The sequence below is a fragment of the Onychostoma macrolepis genome, chromosome 05, assembly GCF_012432095.1.
Source record: "Onychostoma macrolepis isolate SWU-2019 chromosome 05, ASM1243209v1, whole genome shotgun sequence".
NCBI lineage: Eukaryota > Metazoa > Chordata > Actinopteri > Cypriniformes > Cyprinidae > Onychostoma > Onychostoma macrolepis.
The window spans coordinates 24,220,101-24,247,998 of record NC_081159.1 but is presented as its reverse complement, the minus strand read 5'-3'; the positions used below and the strand labels follow the sequence as shown (position 1 = coordinate 24,247,998).

At 40.5% G+C, this 27,898-nt stretch overlaps 1 protein-coding gene across 1 annotated transcript; it reads right to left on the bottom strand.

Moving 5' to 3' along the window:
• Window positions 1-31: 31 nt before the first annotated feature.
• Window positions 32-14,970, bottom strand: rnf128a (ring finger protein 128a). Its single transcript, XM_058777381.1, has 7 exons — window positions 14,348-14,970; window positions 13,096-13,340; window positions 7,889-7,960; window positions 5,891-5,973; window positions 5,678-5,774; window positions 2,027-2,198; window positions 32-803 (listed from the first exon to the last, which is right to left on the bottom strand). Exons 1-7 carry the CDS (start codon window positions 14,769-14,771, stop codon window positions 712-714), a joined length of 1,185 nt encoding a protein of 394 aa, XP_058633364.1. The 5' UTR covers window positions 14,772-14,970; the 3' UTR covers window positions 32-711.
• Window positions 14,971-27,898: the final 12,928 nt, after the last annotated feature.

The window sequence follows — 27,898 nt, the reverse complement described above, 5'->3', positions numbered from 1 at the left end:
TAACTGAATGAGAATAAATCACACACACAGGCTATTTCATAAAATATTTTATTTACAGTGTTAATTTTCCGTATTATTCCTTTGAAAGAGTAAAGAAATATTTTCATCCCTTATTTAAATATTAAAATCATGAGAACTCATTCCTTTAGAGCCACCCATATTATGCCTATGCAATAAGTGATATACATTTGCACACATACATAAGTGTGTGTAAGGCACAATATTTCTGAAATTTCAAATTTCCATCAAAACTGGAACAATATAATTTAATAAGCCACAAAACAGGGGAAAGATATAGTATGCTTTAAGTCCACTGATTTACAGCAGGTGGAGCACTCTGTCTCTCTCTGTGCGTCTCCACAGCTGCTCATCGTGAAGCTTATGGAAGGATGGGAGTCTCAAAACCTGAACACAACCACAGGGGAATCAAACCCTGAATCAGAAATCATAATACCCTAAATTAACCACAGACAATTAAAACATGACCTCTGATTGACCAAGAAATCATTGTGATCAACCACAGAGACAAACACAGAGAGAGAGAGAGAGAGAGAGAGAGAGAGAGAGAGAGAGAGAAAATGCATAGGCACTTAGTCAGAAACTAAAAACTCAAATCAGAAAAGGGCTCAGCAGTGCTCTGATATAAGTCCTCAAATCAAAACCCCTCATTCATCTGTGTGAGTGCATTTTATCAGCGTTTGTTTGTGCTGCTCAGGTCCTGACTTCACTCTGGCTGTGATCGTCACCCTCGAAGGCAAGATTGTCATAGTTAGGCGACACATCCAACTGCTCCTCTTGCACACCTGTAAACCAAGCAGACAAAACAAAGACCAAAATCACTCCATTCAGATCAACAGACTTTGGGTCCAGAAGTATATTTTCACATCATTACAAACTTCATATTGAAGGTACACTGTGAACAACTTCATCCAACCAAAAATACCAGGCAAGCATTAAACTAGTATAGACACTGATTAGTGTCTAAATAGTAAATTATACAGCATAAAAACAATATAACGGTCCCTTTCAGGAACCCATGATTTTGGGATAATAGATTTTAATGCAAAACAAAGCCAGCTCTGCATTATTTGTGTTAGCTTACATTTTTGTCTCATTTACGGAAAAAAAAAAAATAAATAAAATAATAAAAATCCTGAGAGGGGGAAAAGCAGTATTGCTAATCAAAATCCAAGCCAAAATAAATTCATGTCTTGCCCTCTGTATTGTAGTGAATTTCACAGTAAAGTGAATTTATAATTATTTTAGTAAATAATATTATGTATATCATGTAGATTTCACCAGTAGATTACATTTACATTATTAATAAATAAAGTACATTATTTTACTGGATATGGACTTTTTAATATTTCGAGTGAATGCAAACACTGATCATACTTTTAGAAAACAAACAAAAAAAAACAAAAAAAACTAATAACATGAAATAATTTAAATTTAAAATAGACAGCACCACTAAATATGCTACTGTACTGATTCAGTGATAGTGAACAAGCTGTTGTGTTTAACATGCAGTATTTCCGCATTGTCAGCAAAGTAGACCTGTATATTTCTATGCTGGTGTCACGCTTGCCTTGTGCATGAGGGACCAGGACCACAATTTCAGTAATTAGGCACAGAAATGTTCAAGTAACTGTACTTACACGGTCCCTAACACTAATTACGTGAGTACATCATGATTATTGGTGGTTATCACTCCAAAACAACACACTAATCTTGCAAATATCACCATTATTTTAAAGAAAAGCTGCAGGTACTTCAATTTTGGGCCACAAAAAACAAAACTAAAACAAAAAAATTCAACCAGTGTGTTCTGTTATTCAAACTCACAACTAATATGTTTATGTAAATGAATGTTTCAATGACTCTGTTAACATTAATGTGTGACATTCAGCACAGATACTCTGCCTTCCTGTAAATTTGTATGTGTACGATTAATATAATCACAGCAAGTTGGGAGTGTGTTCCTAAATATTGGGAGAAATGCGATTGTGTGCAGTTTTTTTCATACCATTTTGTGAGGCTTCAGCAGCACCGAGGTGTTCGTTTCCATGCATGGATGCATATCCAGAGGATGCCGTCTCACTGTGAGTGTGTGACACAGTCTCACTCTGCAGGTCCTCAGAGGTAGAAAAAGATCTGAAATCAGGCACTGAAATCTGTGGCTGCTCCTCAACATCCATCTACAAGAGAGAAATTCAGAAAAGAACATGTCAGCAAACATCGGGTCAAATTTGTGTGTGCACTGATTGAATGTTCAAAACTAAAAACTAGACATTTCCTCCAATTAATAGACTTGAAGGGTGAATGAATAATACACACTGCCAAAGGAGGAAGAACAAACTGAGCTAATTCTCCTGCTTCCTGTATATGCAGGGCATGGTGACTAAGCAGCAGTCCAGTTTCTGTGAGAGCTATCTTTATAACAACAAATGACAGAGGATCCACCCAATCTCCAGTTACTGTAATCAAGGTTCATGACAGGCCGGTCAAGATTAGGACACCATCCGGCGCAGTTATTTACTAACACCACTTTATCATGAACACTTCTTACAACAGGTACGCTGCTTGTGTCAGCTCGGGTCAAGGAGAATCTTTGGAACAGAAAGAACAAAGGTGAGCTCCCAAGGTGCAAGAAGCACAGTAGGAGATGCTCCGGTGTTCAGAACAATCCATCCCCTTGGGTATCAACCCAATCTTTCCAGTATACTGCCAGCCATCATCCAGTCCTTAGAGAACAAGCTGGCTTACGTTAGGGCTGGGATTAAAATACCAACAGCACATTAGAGACGGTGACAAATTCCGCCTGACTGACAGATGAAACTTACTGCAAACACAGAAAAGCTAAAAGAAGTAAAAAGATGTGTTTTATGGTTAACACTAGCTAGTGTGACAACAAGAACCCTGCAATACACAACACAGAAAACATGCATTTAAGAGACAAAACACTGGACTCTTTTTCACATCTCTGCTTGTGGAAGTTAAGGATGGGCCCACAGGTAACCCTGTCGAATGCGTCCTGTCAGGCTGTACTTCCGCATGGAATGGGAGCAGGATCAAAGAGACTTAATAAAGGGCAGTACAGGCAACAGAATGTAACACCACAGGTGCGCTTCCCAATCTGTCAGATATTTTCACCAAGGTAAACAGTTGAAGCAGACCGTAGCCTAGAGACATTAAAAGTAGCAATTTTTCTATAAGTCAATACAATACAATAATATTAAATTTTCTTCTTTTTATTTATTTTAAATCACATATCTGTATATTGAATCACAGCTGTATAAATGTGTAAATGTCTATTGTTGACAATGATATACATTTACTGTTAAAAAGTTTGAGGTCAGCAGGAATTTTTTTTGAAATGCTGCATTAATTTGATCAAAAATACAGTAAAAACTACTACAATTTAAAATAGCTGTTTTCTATTATAGCATAAAAGGTAATTTATTCCTGTGATGGCAAAGCTGAATTTTGAGCATCATTACTTCAGTCTTTAGTGTAGGGGTGTGCGATATGACGATTTTTGATCGTGAACGATAAAACGGCATCCCCCTTACCATCCCCTTTGGATTATTAATTTTTTGTATTACGTAAAACTTATCATTGAGAACGTATAAAATAAAACTGAAATAATATTTCATTTAATAAGGCTAATTTTGTAATCATTGTGTAAAATTAGCCACAAGATTTTTGCCATATCGCCCGCCCCTACTTTAGTGTCACATGATCTTTCTTTAGTCAAAAAGAAATTAAGGTTTTTGAGGGACGAACGGGTTAAAGGTCCAAACTGCAGTTTCAGTGCAGCTTCAAACGGCTCTACACGATCCCAGCCGAGAAATAAGGGTCTTATCTCGTGATTGGCCAGTTTCTAAAAAACTAAAACGATAAATAAAAGTTTATATAATTTTTTTTTTTTTTTTTTTTACCACAAATGCTCGTCTTGCACTAGCTCTGCATTGCGCATCCACGGCTTCATGTATTACACAATCGCTTGGAAAGGTCAACACGTGATGTAGGTGGAAGTACCACCCCAGTGTTTACAAGTGTGGAGAAGGAGGAGGACCATACAAAAGTTGTTGTATGTTGAATGACACATATTTATATGTCTTTGTATCAGTTTATTGTTTAAAATGGTCCATTCGTGTGTGTATCCTGGATGTTTAAATCCTTTGAAACCTAAAAGATTTCTTCCGCTAGGAAAAAAGCACCTTTCCAACGCAATTATGTAATGTAATCATGGACGTGTGTCGCCGAGCTAGTGCAAGACAAGCACATGTGATTAAAAAGTATATACAGTACTCTTTTTTTTTTTTTTGAAAATGACCAATTGTTCTGCTAGATAAGACCCTTATTCCTCGAGTCGGATCGTGTAGAGCCCTTTGAAGCTGCACTTTGGACATTCAACCCGTTGGTCCCCATTGAAGTCCATTATATGGAGAAAAATCCTGGAATATTTTCCTCAAAAACCTTAATTTCTTTTTGACTGAAGAAAGAAATACATGAACATCCTGGGTGATGCGGGGGTGAGTACATTATTAGGATTTTTTTATTTTGGAGTAAACTAATCCTTTAATGTTGAACAGTTGTACTGCCTAACATTTTGTGGAAACCATGATCTTTTTTTTTTTAAATAGAAAGTTCAAAAGAACCACATTTATTTAAAGTAGAAATCTTGTAAAAAATGTAACATGAAAATGTCTTCACCGTCACTTTTAATTACCTTTTTGCATCCTTGCTGGATAAAAGTGCTTTTTAACAAAATAAATAAAAATGCCAAACAACTGAGCAGCAGTGTAAATTCTGTCTTGTCATTTTTTCATAATGCATATGTAGTTTCTGGAAAAAGCATTTTACTGCCTCTGTTGAACATGTGACAAACTTTGAGCTGAGGCGTGTCACTGCTTTTGGTGCTCTATCTACCTTCACTCACAGCCACAATAAATGACTTTTATGTAGATGACCAAAGACCAAAGAACACCATATCTCTCCCAGCAGCACCCAACATTAGTTAGCACAAACATTAATGAACTTCTGCTCACCGTCACACTCTGCATGACTCAGAACTCAAACGCTCTATACACATGACTTGTCTCACATGATACCAGGATTTCACCAAAAAAAGCTTATGAACATCTGTTCCTCTTTGCCTACCACATGACGAACAGAGAGAATTTGCCTTTGTCTCCTTATCCTTTTTAATTAATAATGCATAATGCCTAGTAATGTTATGTTCTTCATTTTACAATTTCTCAAGAATTTGTATTACCATGCTAACACTTTAAACTGAAACAGAGGGAAGAGGAAATAGTTACTGTTTGTTCGCATTTCAACTGTTCAGCTTTTATCTTCTTATTGTTTTACTGCGTTAACACTAAGACTGTGTACGAAACCTGAAAAATGACTTCTTATCAGGCAGTAGCCATTTTTTGTTTAGTTTTTTTACATAACGTCCTGCCTCCATTTGGTCCCTCTTTCAAGGCAGCATGTTTCCTTTGCTACCTGCTGCCTTGGATAATGATAAGAATGGATGAAATAAGAAAAATAATTCATAAATGTCTTCCATGTCTCAGATAAACTTGTAGGGAAGTGAAAAAGACTAAAGATTCATTTGCTAGCTTTATGAAGTGCAACGCTGGACTTCACTCTTAGTGAGAAAACTCACCTCAACCCCAAGGGCTTTAAGAATGTCACACTTGCACATTGGGCAGGTTCTGTGCTCCAGTAGCCATGGCTCTATGCAAGATTTATGGAAGAAATGACTGCAAACACAAACACACCGTACAGCAACATTAAGACCAGAAAGACTGGAAAAATTCAGATTTATAATGAAAACAGTGATTGAGGCAGAACGGAACAGAATAAAAGACAGACATACTTGCATGTGAGAACTGATAGTACATCTCCTGGTTTATACAACTCAATACACACTGCACAGGCATCAGCATCAGGGCCAGTCTCCTGTAAAACAAACACACATGCAAAAATATCATCAAAACATTGTTCAAACTGACAGTTCTTTAAGTTCTGTGTATATCTGCAGTTATCCTGCTGAAAACAAGCCTTTAAAAATCTTTTGTCAGTACAACTTTTATGCTACATTTTATGTTGTATTGCAGCTTTTAAACTTTCCTTTACATATGTGGCCTAAAATGTACCACCCACATTATTCTTTTTTTAGAAGAAAGCAACATGAAAATGAAAGTACAAACCCACAAGCAATTACAAATACAAATAAACCTAAAAATAAATACCCACACAAATCCAATGAAAAAAACACAAATATAAATAGAAGCTCACTTGTCTGTATTTATAGGTGCATCTCAATAAATTAGAATTTCGTGGAAAAGTTCATTTATTTCAGTAATTCAACTCAAATTGTGAAACTCGTGTATTGAATAAATTCAATGCACACAGACTGAAGTAGTTTAAGTCTTTGGTTCTTTTAATTGTAATGATTTTGGCTCACATTTAACAAAAACCCACCAACAATCTCAACAAATTAGAATACTTCATAAGACCAATAAAAAAAACATTTTTAGTGAATTGTTGGCCTTCTGGAAAGCATGTTCATTTACTGTATATGTACTCAATACTTGGTAGGGGCTCCTTTTGCTTTAATTACTGCCTCAATTCGGCGTAGCATGGAGGTGATCAGTTTGTGGCACTGCTGAGGTGTTATGAGAGCCCAGGTTTCTTTGACAGTGGCCTTCAGCTCATCTACATTTTTTGGTCTCTTGTTTCTCATTTTCCTCTTGGGTTCAGGTCTGGTGAGTTTGCTGGGCAGTCAAGCACACCAACACCATGGTCATTTAACCAACTTTTGGTGCTTTTGGCAGTGTGGGCAGGTGCCAAATCCTGCTGGAAAATGAAATCAGCATCTTTAAAAAGCTGGTCAGCAGAAGAAAGCATGAAGTGCTCCAAAATTTCTTGGTAAACGGGTGCAGTGACTTTGGTTTTCAAAAAAACACTATGGACCAACACCAGCAGATGACATTGCACCCCAAATCATCACAGACTGTGGAAACTTAACACTGGACTTCAAGCAACTTGGGCTATGAGCTTCTCCACCCTTCCTCCAGACTCTAGGACCTTGGTTTCCAAATGAAATACAAAACTTGCTCTCATCTGAAAAGAGGACTTTGGACCACTGGGCAACAGTCCAGTTCTTCTTCTCCTTAGCCCAGGTAAGATGCCTCTGACGTTGTCTGTGGTTCAGGAGTGGCTTAACAAGAGGAATACAACAACTGTAACCAAATTTCTGTGGCTCTTGATGCCTTGACCCCAGCCTCAGTCCATTCTTTGTGAAGTTCACCCAAATTCTTGAATGGATTTTGCTTGACAATCCTCATAAGGCTGCGGTTCTCTCGGTTGGTTGTGCATCTTTTTCTTCCACACTTTTTCCTTCCACTCAACATTCTGTTAACATGCTTGGATACAGCACTCTGTGAACAGACAGCTTCTTTGGCAATGAATGTTTGTGGCTTACCCTCCTTGTGAAGGGTGTCAATGATTGTCTTCTGGACAACTGTCAGATCAGCAGTCTTCCCCATGATTGTGTAGCCTAGTGAACCAAACTGAGAGACCATTTTGAAGGCTCAGGAAACCTTTGCAGGTGTTTTGAGCTGATTGGCATGTCACAATATTCTAATTTGTTGAGATAGTGAATTGGTGGGTTTTTATTAAATGTGAGCCAAAATCATCACAATTAAAAGAACCAAAGACTTAAACTACTTCAGTCTGTGTGCATTGAATTTATTTAATACACGAGTTTCACAATTAGAGTTGAATTACTGAAATAAATGAACTTTTCCACGACATTCTAATTTATTGAGATGCACCTGTACATGTGCACACACAAAATGTTGTGATGTACCTGATCCCCTTGTCTCAGTGTGCGGACCTGCAGCTGGCCAATCACCTTCTTTGCTTCAGCTTTCAGCTTTTTCTAAAAAGAGAACAGACAAACATAGCTTAGGATGTGTGCGTGTCTTTGTGTTTTTGGTCTGGGCTCACTGGTATTTCAAGAAGTGTATGAATATTGCAGAACTGTAACACGAGTATCAACAGAAAGTATACTCGGACGTGTTTGCTCTGCTCTGCAGGATTATTAAGTAAATATAAAGGGACATCAACATTTACCTTTAAAAAAAACAAAACAAAAAACTTATTCCACAGTCACAGAACTATTGCGGATTCGTTCACTCAGTTGATTCACACATATAGTAGCTGCAACAAGAATGCAGACACTTGAAACACACTTAAAAATGTATGAATGTCAATGCATTAGATAACCAAAAAAAAAAAAGCTCTAGCTAAACCACATTCACACATGCAAAAGTGCTTAATCCAGATTCATAAATTTCACAGTCCAGACAGGAAAAGGAACCTGATTGCTGGTTAGGTTTCATAATGAACCACTTTACGAATGCTTATGAAACTGGGGCGAGACTTTCCTCTTACGCAAGGAAATAAAAAAAGTTCACAAATACTCTTCTCTTCTTTATTTCATCCAAAAATAGTCCATCTATCATTTCTGAAATTCCAAAAAAGGATTGTGTATATTAACACAGAGCAGCAGATACAGAGTGTAAATAGACATGTTGTATTTGACCTCACAAAACATTTAGCAAAGAATGGAAAAGGTTTATATAACATACATAGACATCCCTGCCAGGCTCGAGTAACACACACACACACACACACACACACACACAGAAGAGTTTAATGTGAGCATCTCTGGGGTGAGTGTGTGTGTGTCCACCAGTATGTGCTCATGGACTAAACAGAAGGCCTTCTCAAACTTGTGTGTGTTTTCCACAGGGAGACAGTTAAGTGTGTACTGGCACAAAGTAATATGTATCCTCTATTGGACTGAAACCAAATCCACAATGTATTGCATGTTAAACTTCCTCTACCCACTGCTCAAAAGGGGTGAGAAATGAAAACCAATCAGAGCACAGTGGGAAGTAATGTATCTCGTCCTCCAATCACTGTGGTGACTGACATCACATTTGATAATAAAAGTTGTAGCTTAACATACAAGTGAAGAAACACATTTTAAATTAACAAATTAATATGGAATAAATAGAAATTAACAGTAAAATCGGAAATTCACCCTGCAGTCAAAACTTCAATGCATCTGGATTTTCAATTTAAAAAAAAAAATCCATTCATAAAACAATTTCAACATTTAAATCTTAAAGAGATAATAATCAAAGCTGGTATGCTGAAAAGCAAAGTCTGCTCAGGTGCTGCTTTAGGGGCCAGTCACACAGAACACATTTTTCCATTCCACTGTGCTACTTTTCTATGTAAACACATGCTAAAGGGACATCTTTGACCATTGTGCATGCATCTCGCATTTTATGCATCTCGCACGACACATTCTGAGTGAATGGCTCCAGAGATTATTTTAGTACAACGATATTTGACATTAATATATATAATAGAACAATAACAAATGACATACACACACATATATATATATATATATATATATATATATATATATACACACTTGAGCAGGTGTTGGGTTAAAAAGTCAAGTGTGGGTGTTTTTGCAACTGCTACAAGAGGTGAGGCTCTGATAAAAGCACAAACGCACATGCAGTCGGTTGTACCACGATTCCACCGCACTGAGTCTGGGGAGTTTAGGCACAGAGCTCTGCCCGCAGGCGGTGCAGAAGAGCTGGGTGTGGTTTGGTCTGTCCAGCACAAAAAGCAAGTCACAAAAAACACGTCCTCAAACACATGTGGTTTAGTATTTTTTGCATATGATTTACAGTTTATTTTAATAAATATCAAAAATGTAAAAGCATTACAGTTGACACCTAGATGAACAGTTTACAGTTATTTTCATGACTGTAAGTCATTCTCCTGAAATGCTATTGAGCTTTAAATTTGCGTTTGAGGCCATTCGGTACTGAAAAAGTTTTTTTTTTTTTTTTTTTTTACATAATTTAGTGTTTATTTTAAGAAATATCAAAAATGTAAAAGGTGTGCATTATAGTTTACACCTAGATGTACAGTTTACAGTTGTTTTTATGACTGCAAGTCATTCTGCTCATATGCTATTGAAGTTGTAAGTGAAAAATGTATACCATTATCGCATGTAACTTTAGAGACGGTCCCTAAATATGCGAATATCGAACGTCCAACGTCAAGCCAACTTTATGCCAGTCTGTTACACAGGGTCTTAGTGCGCGCACTTGTGTATGCGCTCAAAAAAGCGGACAGCGCGCCAATGAAACATTTAACCGGCAAGGCTTGTATGCAAATAATGTACTTTTGCGATAGCGAATAAGTGCAGTGTCCTGTCAGAGTAACTCTACCGCTGTATGTCGTGTTGTATTGTACAGTATATCCAGAACTGCAGCTGATAGAATGTGCGCTGAAGCACGATACTACGATATTTTTTCAAAAGCAGATCGTGGAGACATTTTTATAATAATATAAAAGCAATCGTTATAATACTTTTTTGTATACCTTTTAATTCCTTTGTTTAACAGTTCTATCTGATTATTAGACAGACTTCTATCCGTATAGACAGAACTGTTAATGACGACAGAGAAAAAGAGGGAGAATATGAGCGCAGTGTGCTCAGGTGCTGCCGTTCTCAGCGCCGTCAAAATAAAAGTCCTGCCTCGAACGCATCGGCCAAAGCTGATATTTGAAAAATGCCAGATATCGGCCTTGGTGATATAGTGGTCGACCACTATTTACCAGGCAATGACTGAAATGTGGGTAGTAAAGCTCAACTAGTCTGAAAGGCCTTTTACTTAGCCACTTACTTTCCTTTAATTCTCTTCTTCCCTTTTTTACTTGAGCAAAACAACAAACCACTGAAACTGGTACTTTTTGAACACAATAATGTCTTTTGGCTTTCGTATAATTAAATATTCCATGGTACTTCCCTTTGAGAAACAAGATTTTCAGAAAAATTCCCAGTATAATTTCATCAGTTGCAACTGAAACAAAATTCAGTCTTTCTCTCTGTGTGTGTGGGATAATCTCTGACAATGTAAAGAGAAACAGGTTGATTTTAGTTCAACTTTATCCAAAATAAAACATTTCCTTGATACTAAATTCAGACCTAATACCACTTTAGAACCAAACTCATACACATACAGTGATGACATTAGGGCTGAAAAAAAGAATGATCTCAGAACCCAGTAATGTGAAACCAGATCAACTAGTTAGAAGCTAGTTATACCGGAATAATGAACAAGCAAGCATGGAGTGTGAAACTATGCTTTTGTGGTAAGCAAGGTCTTGTAAGATCACCACTTGGACACACAGTCAGTATTTGGGTTTTGAAATTCATATTTAGGAACACTCCTGTTTATACAATCGCTTGCAGGGCAGATATATGAGTAAATGAGTAACCAAAGTCAATGGCCTTTCTATTCTTGTTACAGCTACGAATGACACTGACTATAAATATCAAAGATGGCAACTTTGATAAATGGTAAAGTCTTATCACGACTGTCACAACAATGTTTTTTAATAAACAAGTCCAACTGAGGTGCAAGTACATCGTTCAAAGAAGCACATCTCATGGGAAACTGGCTTTAAAAGCTTCAGCTTATAAACAGCATATAGCAATGTCTACAACACCACTACAATGGTTACAACACCCCATTCTATAGACCTTCCTGAGTTTTCTCGTCAGCCATGCCAATTGAGACCATTTCACATCCCCTATGCTGTAACTAAACTAAAATTGTTGAAGCAATGTTTACATCATATTGTATTTGAAGTGCTTCGCTATACATTTCAATGTGGTTGTCACACTTTGGTTACCACACTTTCAACTCCAAAACCTTATATACTAGAACAAAACCTAAGAAACAGTAACTACTGTTTGTTTGGGGTTTTTAAATGTTTTAAAAGAAGTCTGTTATGTTCAGCAAGGCTGTATTTATTTGATCAAAAATACAATATAAAAACAGTAATACTGTGAAATATTATTACAATTTGTAATAACTGCTTTCCATCTTAATATATTTTAAAATGTAATTTATTCCTGTGATGGCAAAGCTGATTTTTCAGCATCATTCCACTAGGCTTCAGATGATCCTTAAGAAATCATTCTAATATGCTGATTTGGTGCTCAAGAAACGTTTCTTATTATTACACTTTGTTGCTGCTTAATATTTTTGTGGAAACCGTGAATCTTTTTTTTTAATTAATATTCTTAATGAATAGAAAGTTCAAAAGAACAGTGAAATAAAAATCTTTGTAACATTATAATGCTGTGCTGTAATTTTGATAAAATGAATGCATCCTTGCTGAAAAAAAGTATTAAAGGCATAGTTCACCCCAAAATGAAAATGCTGTCATTAATTATTCACCCTCATGTCGTTCCAAAGCCGTAAGACCTTCATTCGTCTTCAGAACATAAATTAAGATATTCTTGATGAAATCCAAGAGCTCTCTGACCCTCCTTAGACAGCAAGGGTCCTATCATGTTCAAGGTCCAGAAAGGTACCAAAAATACCATGGTTCAACCGTAATATTATGAAGCTACAAGAATACTTATTGTGTGCAAAAAACCTAAATTAACAACTTTATTCAATAATTCTTCTCCTGTGGTAGGACCCTTGCTGTCTAAGAAGAGTCAGAGAGCTCTCAGATTTCATCAAAAATATCTTAATTTGTGTTTCGAAGACAAACAAAGGTCTTACGGGTTTGGAACGACACGAGGATGAGTAATTAATGACAGCATTTTCATTTTTGGGATGAACTATCGTTTTAAATTCTAAAAAAAAAAATTGGCTGATCACAAACCGTTGAATAGCAGTGTAATAGACAATAATTTACAAAGGTAACCATAGTTTATGCGAAAAAGTTTTTACTTCAATTAACGCTTGTAGTGTAAAAACAAACAAAACATTAATAAAAAAATCTCCTTCATATAGTGTTTGTTTTACTAGTTATTCTTATTGACTCATTAGTTTTATTATTTCTGTCTATTAGGATGTAGTCTACTGTTTATAATGAAGTTATAATATACCACAGTATATTAACAGGATTGTTGTTTAAAGCCAATCAAATCCGCTGCCAAATCTTGTGCTGTACCTGTTTGCGGTTCTGCTGTCTGAGGCTGGTCAGTCTCCGCGCGGAGTAAAAGATGAAGTATCCAACAGTCGCCGCAGTAACGATGAAGAAGGAGACGGAGACGAAAAACACCGAATAGTGACTCATCCAGGTACCGTGCTGCTTCCCAACATCTATTGCTATGGAAACGGGCACGCCCTTCCGTAGCAGCTGGACCAGCTCCATCCCACGGAAGTTGCCAATCATGATCGCAATGATGCTCGTGCCTAGAAACACACAGAGATGAGAGAACACTGAAAACACGAGCAGCACGCCTGCGCAAAGTAAAACACACCGCAGCGCTTGGCAACCTGCTGGTTGAGAAGGAAAGACAGGATCGAAACATCAACAAACACGCAACATCAAACGTGTTTGCTAACACGTACCTGAATAAAATACGTTTTAAATTAAGTGAGAGGAAATTAAGAAAACTTGTGTCGCGCACGAGACACAGTGGTCAAGGACTGAGTTTGTTTAACGAGATGTGAGCTCTGAATTCTTATTTTTTAAAGTCCAACTGATAGGAAAATGACTTATTGGGATGAGCATGACAAAAATATGACGAATAATATCGCAATCTACCATCTAGACAATAAAAACACATTTCGTTACTTTAAATAAACGTGAACTGAAATATTTTTATTTTATTTTAAGCTAGTTGACAAGGCAACGATTCTCATGTCATTTAGACAGTTTAAATTTATGTACTAAAATTACTAAAACAAAAAAAGCCTAGACTATTTTAAAACAAACAAAAAAATGACAAAACATGACAAAACGACTAAAATTGCAAAGAAAAGTGTCAATGCAAAGTCTACATACACACCCTTTGGTTTAATGACATGACACAAAGTGATAAAACACGTTTATTACAGGTCATCTGATAAGTCTTCATGAAATTGAATCATTGCTCAGCAAATTTCTCCTTCTAAGGCTCAGTAAGCGGGTTTGTGCGTTAAAAACCAGATTGCACCTGCTCTAAAATGTGATTCTAGTCCAGTTCTTTTTAAATCCTGGACAGGCGTGAGCAGAGTTTGCGCTCTTCCGCGTAGAGGAGGTCCTATTGGCCGTCAAATTTACTCAACTTACACAACACAACAACGCCCGGGTTAGAGTACAACTGGCAACTAATAGAGTCCAGAATTGATCAGAATAATGAGAGACAAGGCAACACTTTACATATACACGCATACTAAAATGTTCAGCACCTCCTCTGTCCCGTTGGGTCACTTACCTGGGTGGGACATCTGAATGACCCGATTGTCTGCTCCGTAGTCGTTGAAAATGATAGCAGCTGCAGCTCCGTTCATGGCCGCAACGTTAATTTTATCGGTGAAAGTGCATCCGTTACCGCGCTGGATTAAGGCGATCCAGCTCCTGGAGTCGTTCAGTCGCCGATAAAAGGTGTCATCTTCACAGCCATAGATCGGATCGGCTAAATACACGTTCCCCACTACAGAAGTTTTGGGCGAGTCTTGCCCATACAGCCCCATCTCCTCTCGAAACCAGGTGGTTAGGTTTGTTTCAGGGATTGTGTAGGAAATGTTCAGGTATGCAGTGCACAGGTAACTGGCCTGCGCCAAACGCACACTGGACACCTGGAAAACAGAGGCCACCAGCAGCCACGAAAACACATCCCGACTCGCAAGAAGCCCCATGTTCGGCACACCAGCTCTGAAGCTGCTCTCCTCGGTTCAAATTCAAGTTCAAAGCTTGAAATAAATGTAGTTATTAAAATGACCCAAAAGTGGTTCCGCAAACTCACGTAATCTATAGTTCCCTACTGAGCGGCTACAGGTGTTTTTAGTAACGCAACTGAACAGAAACTCTACCTCGCTGAGGTCACTGCGCCCGAAGTCACGCCCACCCCTCTCTTAAAGCAACACACGCTGTTTTTCTCGCTTTACTCGTGATCTTGCAAAGTGACTGAGTTGGTTTTTTAGTTGGTTTATTAGTTTTGTGCCTACACACAAAATCTTGCAATAAACCACTGTATTTTCATTAATTAACATTGACAAAGATGAATAAATAATAAATGCATTGTTCATTGTTTGTTCATGTTAGTTAATACATTGACTAATGTTAACAAATGACACCTTATTGTAAAGTGTTACCCACTTTTTGCAAAATATAACACACAGTTCTCTATATAACACAAAAATCTAAGAGGAATATTATGGCAAAGGTGTTTGCAAATTTGAGATTTGCTTTTGAGATGTGTTTGTGATATTTTGAATGCAGTGCTTCATTTTGCAAGAGATGCGGGGCATTTTGAATTTTGTATGTAAAGTTTTGAAAAAGTTTTGAAAATGTGTGTAAGCAGTTGAAAAAACTGTAATGCATGTAAAGTACAGAATTTTAAGTTAAAGTAAGTCAAAAATGTTACTACTCTAAACCTATATCCAACTACTTGAGAGAAAGTAAAATGTATTTGAAAGTAAAAAGTAAATGCCTTTGAAAACAAGAGACAGTAGAATGGTTTTACAGCTGAATATAATGATTTTTAGACTATAATCAAGACTATGACCCACGATTAAGAATCATGTTGACTTAAATTTATCCATCTATTGAAATGGTTATTATAAAAACACATTACTCCATTCTGAAAGGAGAGATGACCCAAAAATGAACATTCTGTCAGAATATCTGCCATAGCATCCTGCAGCTCGATGGTTGCTCACTGAAGCTATACTCTTAAAAATAAAGGTGCTTCACGATGCCAAAGAATAACCTTTTTGTCTAAATGGTTCCATAAAGAACCTTTAACATCTGAAGAACCTTTCTGTTTCACAAAAGGTTCTTTGTGGCAAAAGAAGGTTCTTCAGATTATAAAAAGGTAAGAAAGAGATGGTTCTTTAAATAAACTTTGACTGGAACCAAAAATGGTTCTTCTATGGCATCTCTCGAAGAACGTTTTGAAGCACCTTTATTTTTAAGAGTGTAAGCAGGGTTGAGCCTGGTCAGTACCTGGATAGGAGACCTCCTGGGAAAACTAGGTTGCTGCTGGAATAGGTGCTAGTGAGGCCAGCAGGGGGTGCTCACCCTGTGTGGGTCCTAGCACCCAGTAGTTATGGGGACACTATACTGTCAACAAGCGCCGTCCTTCAGATGAGACGTTAAACTGAGGTCCTGACTCTCTGTAGTCATTAAAAATCCCAGGATGTCTTTCGAAAAGAGTAGAGATGTGAACTCGGCATCCTGGCCAAAATTTGCCCATCGGCCTCTGACCATCATGGCCTCCTAATCATCCCCATATCCACTGATAGGCTTCGTCACTCAGTCTCCTCTCCACCGGTAAGCTGGTCTATGGTGGGCATTCTGGCGCACTATGGCTGCCGTCGCTTCATCCCGGATGTTGCACACTGGTGGTGGTTGAGGAGATCCCCCCTCACAATGTAAAGCTATTTGAGTGCCTAGAAAAGCACTATATAAATGCAAAGAATTATTATTATTTATTATTATTATTAATGTTCAAACTTCTCTTGTGTATATAGTAAAAGTGAATAGATACCATGGGTGTCAAGCTAGATTGTAAAGGCAGGTGACTTCATATAGCCTAATTTTAAAAACATGGAAGATAGTACATGACTTGTATATGGACTACTTTTATAATGCTTTCATGCTTATACAGCCTACTGATGCATGATTCATGCTTTTTGTCATTTTTGGAACGTGAAAGCCCCTAGTTCAAATCCACTTTCATGATGGCTGGGAAAAGTGTGAACATTCTTCAAAACTTCCCCTTTTTTAATCAACTAAAAGGTTTGGAGGTGGGAAAATTATGATTATAAAAATTATAAAATTATATTTTTTGGTCAACTTTCTATTAAAGTAACATTTACCATCTCAGTATTTAAAGTAAATTTCATTGACTGATTATATATAAGGATGCATAAACTTATGTGAGCATGATTGAAGTGTTAAGCGGTTTCCTAGGGTAAAGATTTTGCTTTTTGAAATGTCAATATAGAAAAATAATACATTAATTTATACATTAAACTGTTAAATCTTAACACATAATCTTGATTAATCTTAAGGTTTTTTTTTTTTTTTCAGTTACCTTTTAAAGAATAAAAAATCTGGTGTAAAATTTGCCAGTTGGCTAGAACTCAGGAGGACTTTGTGAAAAATTCTAAAGTAAGTTGTTATCATTATTTTGCCTGAAAAGTCTAACGTTTGCCAGTACTAAATGGACAGATAATTATATAAATTAATTAGTTAATTATCTGCTAACTAGCTGATGGCTGTGCCAGTCACAGTATTCTTACAATTGTCCTTTACAGAAATAAAAATGATTACCGTTTGCAACAGAAACGTACTCATGCAATTACCATAAACAATCGGATAATAGATGGAATATCTAAAAATCAAAGGTAATTTATTTTAAAACAAACAAATTAACATCAAACAACTTTTCATATGTGAAATTAAATGTAACAATTCTAATTTGCTGTATGCTTTTTCCGCTTTGAATGAAAAGTTTGTAGTTACCGAGAGATGTGTTGAAGCAGTAATTTCACTAGGCTATATTTAGCTAACTCCGCGGTTTTTAGTTGAAAGACGCCCTCTCCTGCTAGACTTTGGGAATTATCAGCCTTGTTGACCGCTGTCGACATGATGTTATGCTGCCTTCACGTGCTATCGGAATTATCGTAAATACGAGTTTCCTAATCGGAAAATTGGCCGTAAACGGCCTCTCAAGTTGTATTTACTACTGGGAAATTCGGAAATAATTTTGATACCCGAGTTTCCGAGTTGGGCGGGTCATAAACTTTAAACATAGCGGAGGGGACAATCATTGCTGCTGTCAATGCTGTTCTCACAACAACTACATCCTTTTGTCTTGTCGTTAAAGTAGTGTGTTTGTAGACTAGATATGAACGATATCGTTCGAAGCATATTGTATGTTTTATAAGCAGTGAAATAAGCATGTATTCGGCCGAAATTCCAGAATTGTCAGTAAACTGCATGTGTAGCGCGGTGAATGTTTATATGGTTGTCAACCAATGGGATGCTACATTTTATTCTTTCCGAAATTAAAGCACTTGATTAGGACAAGCTCGTAATCACGACTTCATAAGTGGGAAATAGGAAATTTCCGATAGTACGTGAAGGCAGCAATACTCTTCCCGCTTCATTTTAGTCTAGAAACAAACTAGAGATTATTTAATTAGTAATATTTTAACATTTTTTTTATTTTTAATTAATTAATTAATTATTTTTAGTATCAGGCATACAATTAGTAGTATTCTCAATACAAACAACAAATCAAGATTAGGTATATGCTATAGTTTTACCTTTAAAAATACGAAAATCAATGTGGTGTCCACTGAGGGAAAAATTCAGTAGCCAGCTTTTTTAAAAGGCTGAGATTCAGGCCAACAAGTTTAATAATAAAATCATTGCGCAAATGCGTAAATCCAGGAAATAGCCTACAAGGCAGGTGTTATGAGTTTGCCTGCAGTTCCACCTGATCACCACCTGTGGGCACCTTCACCACAGTTCTGACTACAGTGTTCATTGTTCTCACTTGTATCATGTTTCTGGCTCTTCCCAGCAAAGGTTTGTTCTTCTTCTTCTGGTGTTTTATGGCGGTTTGGCAAACCCACAAAAAGGTGCATTACCGCCACCTACTGATCTGGAGTGTGGAGTGTACATGGATTTGGAAGAAAGAAATACAAACAAACAAAAAAACTAGATTCTATCTATGGTTCCTGTGTTTTTCAGGTATTTAAATAGTATTTCATGTACTCTTGATTGCCTTGGCCCGTTTCCTAACAATACTTTTAAAGAAATATTATCAACTTCCAACCATCCTAATTCTTGTTTTAATTGAAATCTCTCCCTTTCATATGCAGAACACTCAAAAGAATATGCATCACTGTTTCTAATTCTCCACATTTGTCACACTTTCCCGATTCATGTTTACCTATTTTATAAAGACTATGGTTTAATGCTGTATGTCCAATTCTTAGTCTCGAAATAATGACCTCTTTCTTCCTATTTCCATATCTTTTCCTCTCATTTCCAACATACTCCTGAATCTGAAAAAGATGTCTTCCTTTAGACCCACTATTCCATAACTTTTGTCATTTCTTACTTACTTCAAATGATATCACTCTCTTGAATTCAGCTTTACTTAAAGCTAACTTAATTTCTATTTGTGGATGATTTAATGCTTTCTTAGCTAGCAAGTCTACTTCCTCATTTCCATCCACACCCACATGTGCAGGTACCCAGAGGAAATTTACCTCTATCCTTAACTGTCTTATTCTAAACAAACTTTGTAAAACTTAAAATACTAAATCTTGCCTAGCTTCAGATTTACCACTTAGTAAACTAGTGAGCGCAGCCATTGAGTCACTACATATCACAGTTCTTTCTGGTTGAACTTCTTCAATCCACTGTAGAGCTAGTATGAGAGCTAATAATTCAGTAGTAAAATCTGACACATGATCTGATAATCTTTTTGCAATTTTTATTTTAAACATAGGAATATATACTACTGCTGCTGTTCTTCCAGACTCTGGTTCCTTAGACCCATCTGTAAATACCTGTAACACAGAATAATACTCCTGCATTAAATATTGTTGAACTACTAATTCAGTTGACATGTTCATCTCCGGTTTTTTTATTATTTTGTGAATTTGTAAGTCTATTATCGGCATAGGGAACAACCACGGGGGAACCAGCAAAGGTTTCAAGCCGTTTACTATTTTTGAATGTCAAAATCAAATTCATATCCAAATTTATATTAGAATGTTTTATCTGAATGTTCTAGTCATGGTTTCCACTTTAAAGTTTGCCACTTTTGGCATTTCTTATGAATTACTATATTGTTATAGACCTATATTGTTATACCAATGTTGAGCCTATTGTTCGTATAACCCAGGGCTCAGAAACCTATAGTTCTCGAGCCACACCCGGCTCTTTGACAGAAATCATGTGGTTTGCCAGGTCTCTCACCCAAATGACCGATAAAAAATAGACACATCACTAGAATTCAGCGTTCTGCAGAATGAATAAAGATTCATTGTGTGACAGAAATATGTCAAAATGTCCACCTTGAGTAGTCATTGTAGAAGGCGGATGGGGCCAAAAGTCAATTATATTAAAAACAATGAAGCAAAGGCGTAGTTTGATGATGCAGTGATTGAGTGTGGAATCATGGGAGTTATTATCTTGTTCATCCCCGCAGCCGATGTCATCAAGGGACTCGGCAGAAATCATGTTCAGGGATGAGCTAATGTTAAAGATTTATTGACGTCGATTTATTAACATAGTATGATTTTTTTTTTTTTTTTTAAATCACATTAGATAGATGTGTTGAAAGTTCTGTTATAATGCTACTCTCGCTTGGCTACATTGATATTGGAATATCATATTGATAAATGCAGGATGGCTGGTGTTGCTAAATGGCATGCAATTCATTTTAAAATATAATGTATGATGCTTTAATACTGTTACTAAAAATAAAACTACACCTGATTATGCTGTTAGCCACTTGACAAAATAGTATTTTCTCTAAAGCATTGATAAAAATGCATGGTACTCGCAGTAAATCAAGAAAACAAGAAGACTATACAGTGTTGTGCTATAAAACAGAGATGAGTTTTCTGTCTATACATGTATCCAAACAGTTACTCGTCTGTCTAATAAAATGTATAACATATTAAAGCGTTTTTGGTATTTCCATGGTTTCTACAAAATAAAAGCAGAAATCGAGGGTTTATGTCATTGGTAGACGACACAATGACACAGTCATCACACTAGTTAAAACTGCTTATTTCTCTGGATTTAAACATTCTTGGAAACATTTGGGATCATGTAAGTACACAAGTCAATAAAATATATAACACTGTTCCGGTTTTGTTTGGATATTTTATTTTAAAAATCTTACATATTGTGCCTTTTAACAAACATACAGTAGGAGGTAGTTCAGCCTTGGGTATAAAACTAGGATAATGTTACCAGAAATTAGTGTGTTGGACAGGTTTGACTGCATTAGCATGGTTAACTTCCTTGTCTCTTAGCACTTTTAATGCACACAGGTGTACAAGAGATTGATTTCCCAAGCATGGATTACAACAACAACAGAACAACAAAATCAAGCCATTTTTATTTGGATAGCACTTCTCGCAGTCAGTGTTGTTTTAAAGTGGAATACCATGCCTAAATGTCCTAAGCAAGCCAAATGCAAAATAAAATAATAATTTCTGCCACAATGCAGTTAAATACATAATTCAGTTTCAGGAATACAGTGCACACCACCAGACATTGTGATGGATTCAAAATATTTTCCTGCAAACATAAACGCAACACATGTGAAACAGCATAAGACAAAGGCAAAATTACAGCTTGTGGGATATTCAGTGAATTGGACAGTGGCGGCTGGTGGCAAATTTTCTAGGTGGGGCGCCACATCCCAAAATTTTAGCATACATCCCGAGATGATTTATCCCAGTATAACAAAAAGAAAAGGATTAAGACATGAAACATTTTAAATAAATGTAAAATTTAAATTTCACCAAATTCAAAATTCATTTTCTGCAAGCTTTTTTCAAGAAAAATGAAAACATTTTGTTTTTAATTTTAATAATAATTCAAAATTGATGTATACAGTGCAACAGCAAACTCTGTGAGAAAAATAAATGTTACACTTGTTTAGACTATTTTCTATATATATATAAATAACTACAAGTCAAGCTGCAGTACCAAGCAGGACCACACGGAGCCGCCAACCGGCCACTATCCCCGTTGCCTTATGCCGAGTTCACACTGCACGATTTTAGCCCGATTTTTCACTCGCCGACAAGTTTTGATAAATCGCCGACAAATGCCCGACATCGGAGGCAAATCGGAGCTCGTTCACGCGAGTGACAATCGCGCAGTGTGAATTACCAAAGACGCGATCTGAGAGAATCGCCGACGCCCGTGAAATATTTGGCATGCTAAATATCTGGAGCTGTCGGCGATTCACAATCACGCTGTGTGCAATGATTTCTGACTGAAAACTACATCACGATGACCTTCAGCCAATGAGAGACAAAGATACAGGGCAGAGGGAAGTTCGGTGAGGAGTTATAGACCATATCAGTATTTTAATATGTACAATTATATCATACAGAAACAAACGCTTGACCAGCCGCAACATCAGCATAACAGTTACTGCAAAATTATTATTTACCACTCTTTGCAGAACACAATCCCTGTTCCCTGCATCTCCCTCCTGCATAATCTGTTTTCGTTTTTGTAGCTGGAAATCAGCGCACAGACCATTTGCGGGCTATATTTTTTAATACTTCCAGTCTCGCTGGAGAACAACGGGCTGACGCACGCAGGTTCTCGCGTTATTTCCTTATCACTTCTCGCGTGTGTTTTGTTGTGAAAGTAGTTTGCGGATCAGACAGAGTTGTCGGCGATTCTTCCTATTGTGAAATCGTGCAATGTGAAAGCCCCTGTCGCCGATCCATCGTGCAGTGTGAACACAGCAGCGACTGAATGCTTCCCCAGATAGTCACGCAGTGTGAACACAACAGCGATCCGACGAGTTTGAAAATCGTGCAGTGTGAACTCGGCATAATTCTACTTGGCAGATCTCGGAGACATCTAGTAAATGCTGACATTTTGGGCGACGCTAATGAAAACAGGAAAGTGATCCCGACTTCTGACGACAGCGGAAGTTCGTCGCTACGCTTGTGCACAGAGCCTTGAATTTTTTTTTTTTTTTTTTTTTTGTATGGAAGTCTATGGGAACGCTCGGGGCGATTCTCAGGGTGTTTCTCAAACGGAAGGCTGGATCCTACCGAGGCTGCGTCCTTCCTAGTTCAGTCCTTCAGACTCCTCATCTGCATATAAACGCTAGAATGAGACGCTCTAGTAAGTGCGCGTGGCTACGTCACATATGTTCCCGCCCTTACCGTCACGGCACAAAAACACTAATAAAACTTAGTTTTGGAAAAAAACGTCTCCGGTTACTATCGTAACCTCGGTTCCCTGAGAGCGAGAACGAGACATCACGGAGAATTTCTCCGTTATGGGAACTCCTTCCCTTCAACCTTTCCTGAAGTCCTATTGGCTCACGCCAGTCAAATGACTGGCCAATTGTCGCGAAGCATGCAACCGTATGCAAATACTGACGAGCTCGAGAGGCAGTATAAAATGCGGTGCCCGCGACAATTACGTCAGAATCGGATACTGAACGCCACTTAGCTGGTCGAGCAGCGAGCACGGCGAACACCGTGATGTCTCGTTCTCGCTCTCAGGGAACCGAGGTTACGATAGTAACCGGAGACGTTCCCTCTCGAGCTTTCACGAGACATCACGGAGAATTTCTCCGTTATGGGAACGATATTCAATCCCGCCGTGAGAGAGGCTACGAGCAGCCTGTACAAGTTACACACTCAGAGAGAATACACACACACACATAATTCCCACCAATAGCGACGCTTGTTAGGCAGGCTCGCAGCTGATAGGTGGAGGTAAGCCAATGAGCGTCTACACCCCAGGTATACGAAATTTGCATATCTGGTCGATAATATTGCAGGCTGCGCTGCGAACAGGGCAGAACAGACGCAACAATAGTATTGTAAGGGGCTGCACAGAGATAGCTGTGTTAAGCAGCAGAAGCATAACATGATCATGGTAGCACTAGTAAATAGACACGAATAACTGGAGCTGCACTGAGTACAGGGCAGACAACAACAACGATAGCAAGAAGGCTGCGCAGAGTAATTACTGTGCGAGGCAGCAACACACATGTCCCACAATAGCGGTAGTAAACATAAATCAGTCACTCACCGACAACACTGGGAGGCTAAGGACTGAACGTCCAGCTTGTAAAACCTGGCGAAGGTATTTTGAGAAGACCAGCCGGCTGCAAAGCATATATCCTGAATAGACATACCTCTCGACCATGCCCAGGAGGAGGCGATAGCCCTTGTTGAGTGGGCCCTAATGTGCAGAGGGCATTCCAAACCTTGGCTCGTATAAGCAGCCGTGATAGCGCCCACAATCCAGTGGGAAAGCCTCTGTTTTGAAACGGCCCGGCCCTTCGCGCAACCACCGTAGCACACGAAAAGCTGGTCAGATTGCCGAAAGCTGGCCGAGTGGTCGATGTAAATCCTCAAAGCCCTGACGGGGCACACCGAAGTCTGAGCGTCCGCATCACACGAGGTCGATGACTCAGAAGACAGGGCAGACAACGAAACAGTCTGCGCCTGAAGGGGTAGATAATGATTTAGGCACGTAGCCGGTCTCGGCCGGAGAGTGACGCTGCAGTCACCGGGTCCGAAGCGAATACAGTCGCTGCTTACAGAAAACGCGTGTAAATCCCCTATGCGCTTAGCCGAAGCGAGGGCAAGAAGAAGTGCAGTTTTGAGAGATAGCTCCTTCAAATCAACGGATGCCAAAGGTTCGAATGGTGGCTGTGAAAGAGCTCTTAACACCACCTCTAAGTCCCAAGGCGGGACTGAAGGCGGACGCGGAGGATGCAATCTCCTCGCTCCCTTAAGAAAACTCACCACCAGCGTGCCTCCCGATCGATTGCCCGCCCAGCGGGGAACGAAACGAGGCAATCGCTGCCACATAGACCTTCAGTGTTGATGGTAGAGATCCACTATCCAGTCTGTACTGTAGAAACCTCAGAACATCCGACACAGAGCAAGTAGCCGGGTCGATATGAGCATGACTGCACCATTTCACAAACACTCCCCATTTCAGAGCATACAAACGCCTCGTAGAGGGTGCCCGCGCCTCCGTGAGCGTGTCGAGCACACGAGAATGCAGGGCGCTCAGCTCCTCTGATATCCCCGAAGCAGCCACACATGAAGGCTCCACAACTCCGGGTTCGGGTGCCACACCGAGCCGCTCACCTGAGATAGCAGGTCCTTCCTGATGGGGATCGGACAGGGCGGCGCCACCAGCAGCTCTGTCAGGTCCGGGAACCAAGGTTGGTTCGCCAGTTTGGGCGGCAGTATCATCGAAGCCCCCTCCTCCCTGATCTTGCATAGCACCAGTGGCAATATCTTGATCGGAGGAAACGCATACAGCCTGGCTGCCGGCCAGTGCGATGTCAGAGCGTCCCCCTTCAGCGGGGAGTGAGACAGGGAGAAGAACAGCGGGCAGTGCGCCTTCTCGCTCGTGGCGAAAAGATCCACCTCCGCTCTCCCGTAGCGAGTCCAAATCATCCGAACCGACTCGGGGTGCAACCTCCACTCTCCTTGGGGAATCCCCTTCCTCGAAAGCATGTCCGCCCCGCGGTTCAGGAGACCGGGGATGTGCGCTGCTCTGATGGATAGAAAGTGTCGGTCCGCCCATAGCAGGAGACTCGCTGCCTGCTTGTACAAAGCCCTGGAGCGAACGCCTCCTTGGTGATTTATGTACGAGACCACGGACATGTTGTCGGTGCGAATCAGTACATGCCGCTGTTCCAGCTGCGGCCGAAAATCCTTTAGAGCTAAGAACACAGCTTCCAGCTCCAAGCGGTTTATGTGCCACCGGCTCAGAGGTTCTGACCACAGCCCCGAAGCCGGCATACCCTCGCACACTGCTCCCCAGCCGCGAGTCGATGCGTCCGTCGTGACCACAACGCGACGTCACCAATCCCAGGGAACCCCGGCTGAAGAGATCTGGGTTGCGCCACTGCCTCAGAGCTTCGATGCAGCCGCGGGAGACCGCGATGCTCAGACGGCCCGAAGTCCACGCCGTCCAAGGGACTCGAGATTTCAGCCATAACTGCAGCGGGCGCATGTGTAGTAAGCCCAGATGACATACCGCTGAAGCGGATGCCATGAGTCCCAGCAGCCTCTGAAAATCTTTCAAGAGAACAGAGCTGCCTAGTCTGAAATGGCGCAGGTAAGACAAAATGGCCGCCGAGCGCTCCTGAGAGAGGCGGGCTCGCATCTCCACCGAGTCGAAGCACACTCCCAGATATGTTATAGACTGGCTCGGGGCGAGAAAGCTCTTCTGCATGTTGACACACAGCCCTAGGGACTCCAAGTGACGAAGCAGCACCTCTATATGGCTGGTTAGCGTGTCCCGGCACTGAGCCAGAATCAGCCAATCGTCCAGATAGTTGAGAACGCGCATCCCGCTCGCTCTGAGGGGGGAAAGTGCTGCATCCATGCACTTCGAAAAAGTGCGTGGGGCCAAAGCCAGCCCAACGGGAGAACAGCGACAGTACGCTGTGCCCTCGAAAGCAAACCTCAGAAAACGTCTGTGATGTGGTGCTATCTGAATGTGAAAGTACGCGTCCTTTAAATCCACGGACGCAAACCAGTCCCCGGGGCGAATTTGCACCAGGATCTGTTTCAGTGTTATCATCCTGAACGGACGCTTGCAAAGCGCCCTGTTGATGGGTCTGAGATCTAGAATCGGGCGGAGCCCCCCGTCTCTTTTGGGTACCACGAAATAGCGGCTGTAAAACCCGCACTCCAGCTCGCTCGGAGGGACTTTCTCTATCGCTCCTTTTTCGAGCAGATTGCATACCTCTTGTCTCAGAACCAGGGCGTTTCGAGGCAATGTTAGAGACCGCACCACGCCGTTGAAACGGGGTGGTCTGCGTCTGAATTGAAGGGTATACCCACGCTTTATCACACCGAGTAGCCAGCGCGAGATCCCCGGAATAATTTCCCACGCGTTCAGGAACTGGGATAACGGCTTTAGCAGCTTGGTCGATGGCTGCGCCCGGCGGTGATGCGCGACTATAACCTGTGTGGCGGCTCTGCACTGCTCTGAGGCGGGCAAGCGGTGCCGCATTGACTGAGTGAGGAGGAAAGAGCTCTTTTTGTGAGAATGTATGCATTTTTATTGAATGAACATCCAACACAAAAACATTTGAACACATGAACTTTTGGCGCTTGGGAGCTGGGCCGCTCGCGCACTCTCCTCCTCTCTTCAGACCATCAGGACGACGGCTTAGCAACCGGCGGCGGGCGAGAGTCACGTCGCGGGCTCCTCCGCTGGCCCTGGCGCTTCCTCCCGGGACCCCACGCCTTCCTCCGGACGTCCGGCTCCTGGCGAGGCAGTAGCAGTCACCGCCGCGGTCGCTGGCCTGGGGTTATCCCTTCGTTGGGAAAAGCCAGGTGCCGACGAGGACCTGGATCGCGCCGTCTGCTGCTGGAAAGCGCGCCTTGGCATGACGTGACTCATGGCTTTGGCGCGCTTGAGCCTCGCGGCGCTCAATAATGGACTCCACGGCGTCACCAAAGAGGCCTGAGGGAGTCACAGGAGCGTTCAGCAGCACCTTACGATCAGCATCCTTAAGATCAGCCAGGGTTAGCCAGAGGTGCCTCTGAAGAACGACCATAAAACCCATGGCCTTACCCACGGCCTGGGCCGCTCGCTTCGTCGCCATCAGTGCGAAGTCCGTCGCCGCACGCAGATCCTTCACAGCCTCCGCAGTGAGAACTCCGCCCTCCGCCGCCTGCAGGAGCTTCGCCTGAAAAACCTGCAGCACCGCCATGGCGTGCAGCGCGGAAGCTGCCTCGCCATCAGAGGCATACGCTTTATTAGCGAGGTGGGCGGTGGTCCTGCATGGCTTCGAGGGAAGGCTTATATCGAGCCTAGGGTCTTGGCTGCTGCAGGGCAAGGTGCGCAGCGACAGTCTCTTCGACAGGGGAGGCGCGCGTACCGTGGGCCTCCGCCCCATCCACGTGGGAAAAGATGGCCTGTGTGGCAGAGTGGACGCGCGCCGATTGGGGCGCAGACCACGTTTTCACCAGCTGCTCGTGCACGTCTGGAAAGAAGGGGACCGACGCCCTCGAGTCAGCTTTCCGTGTGGACC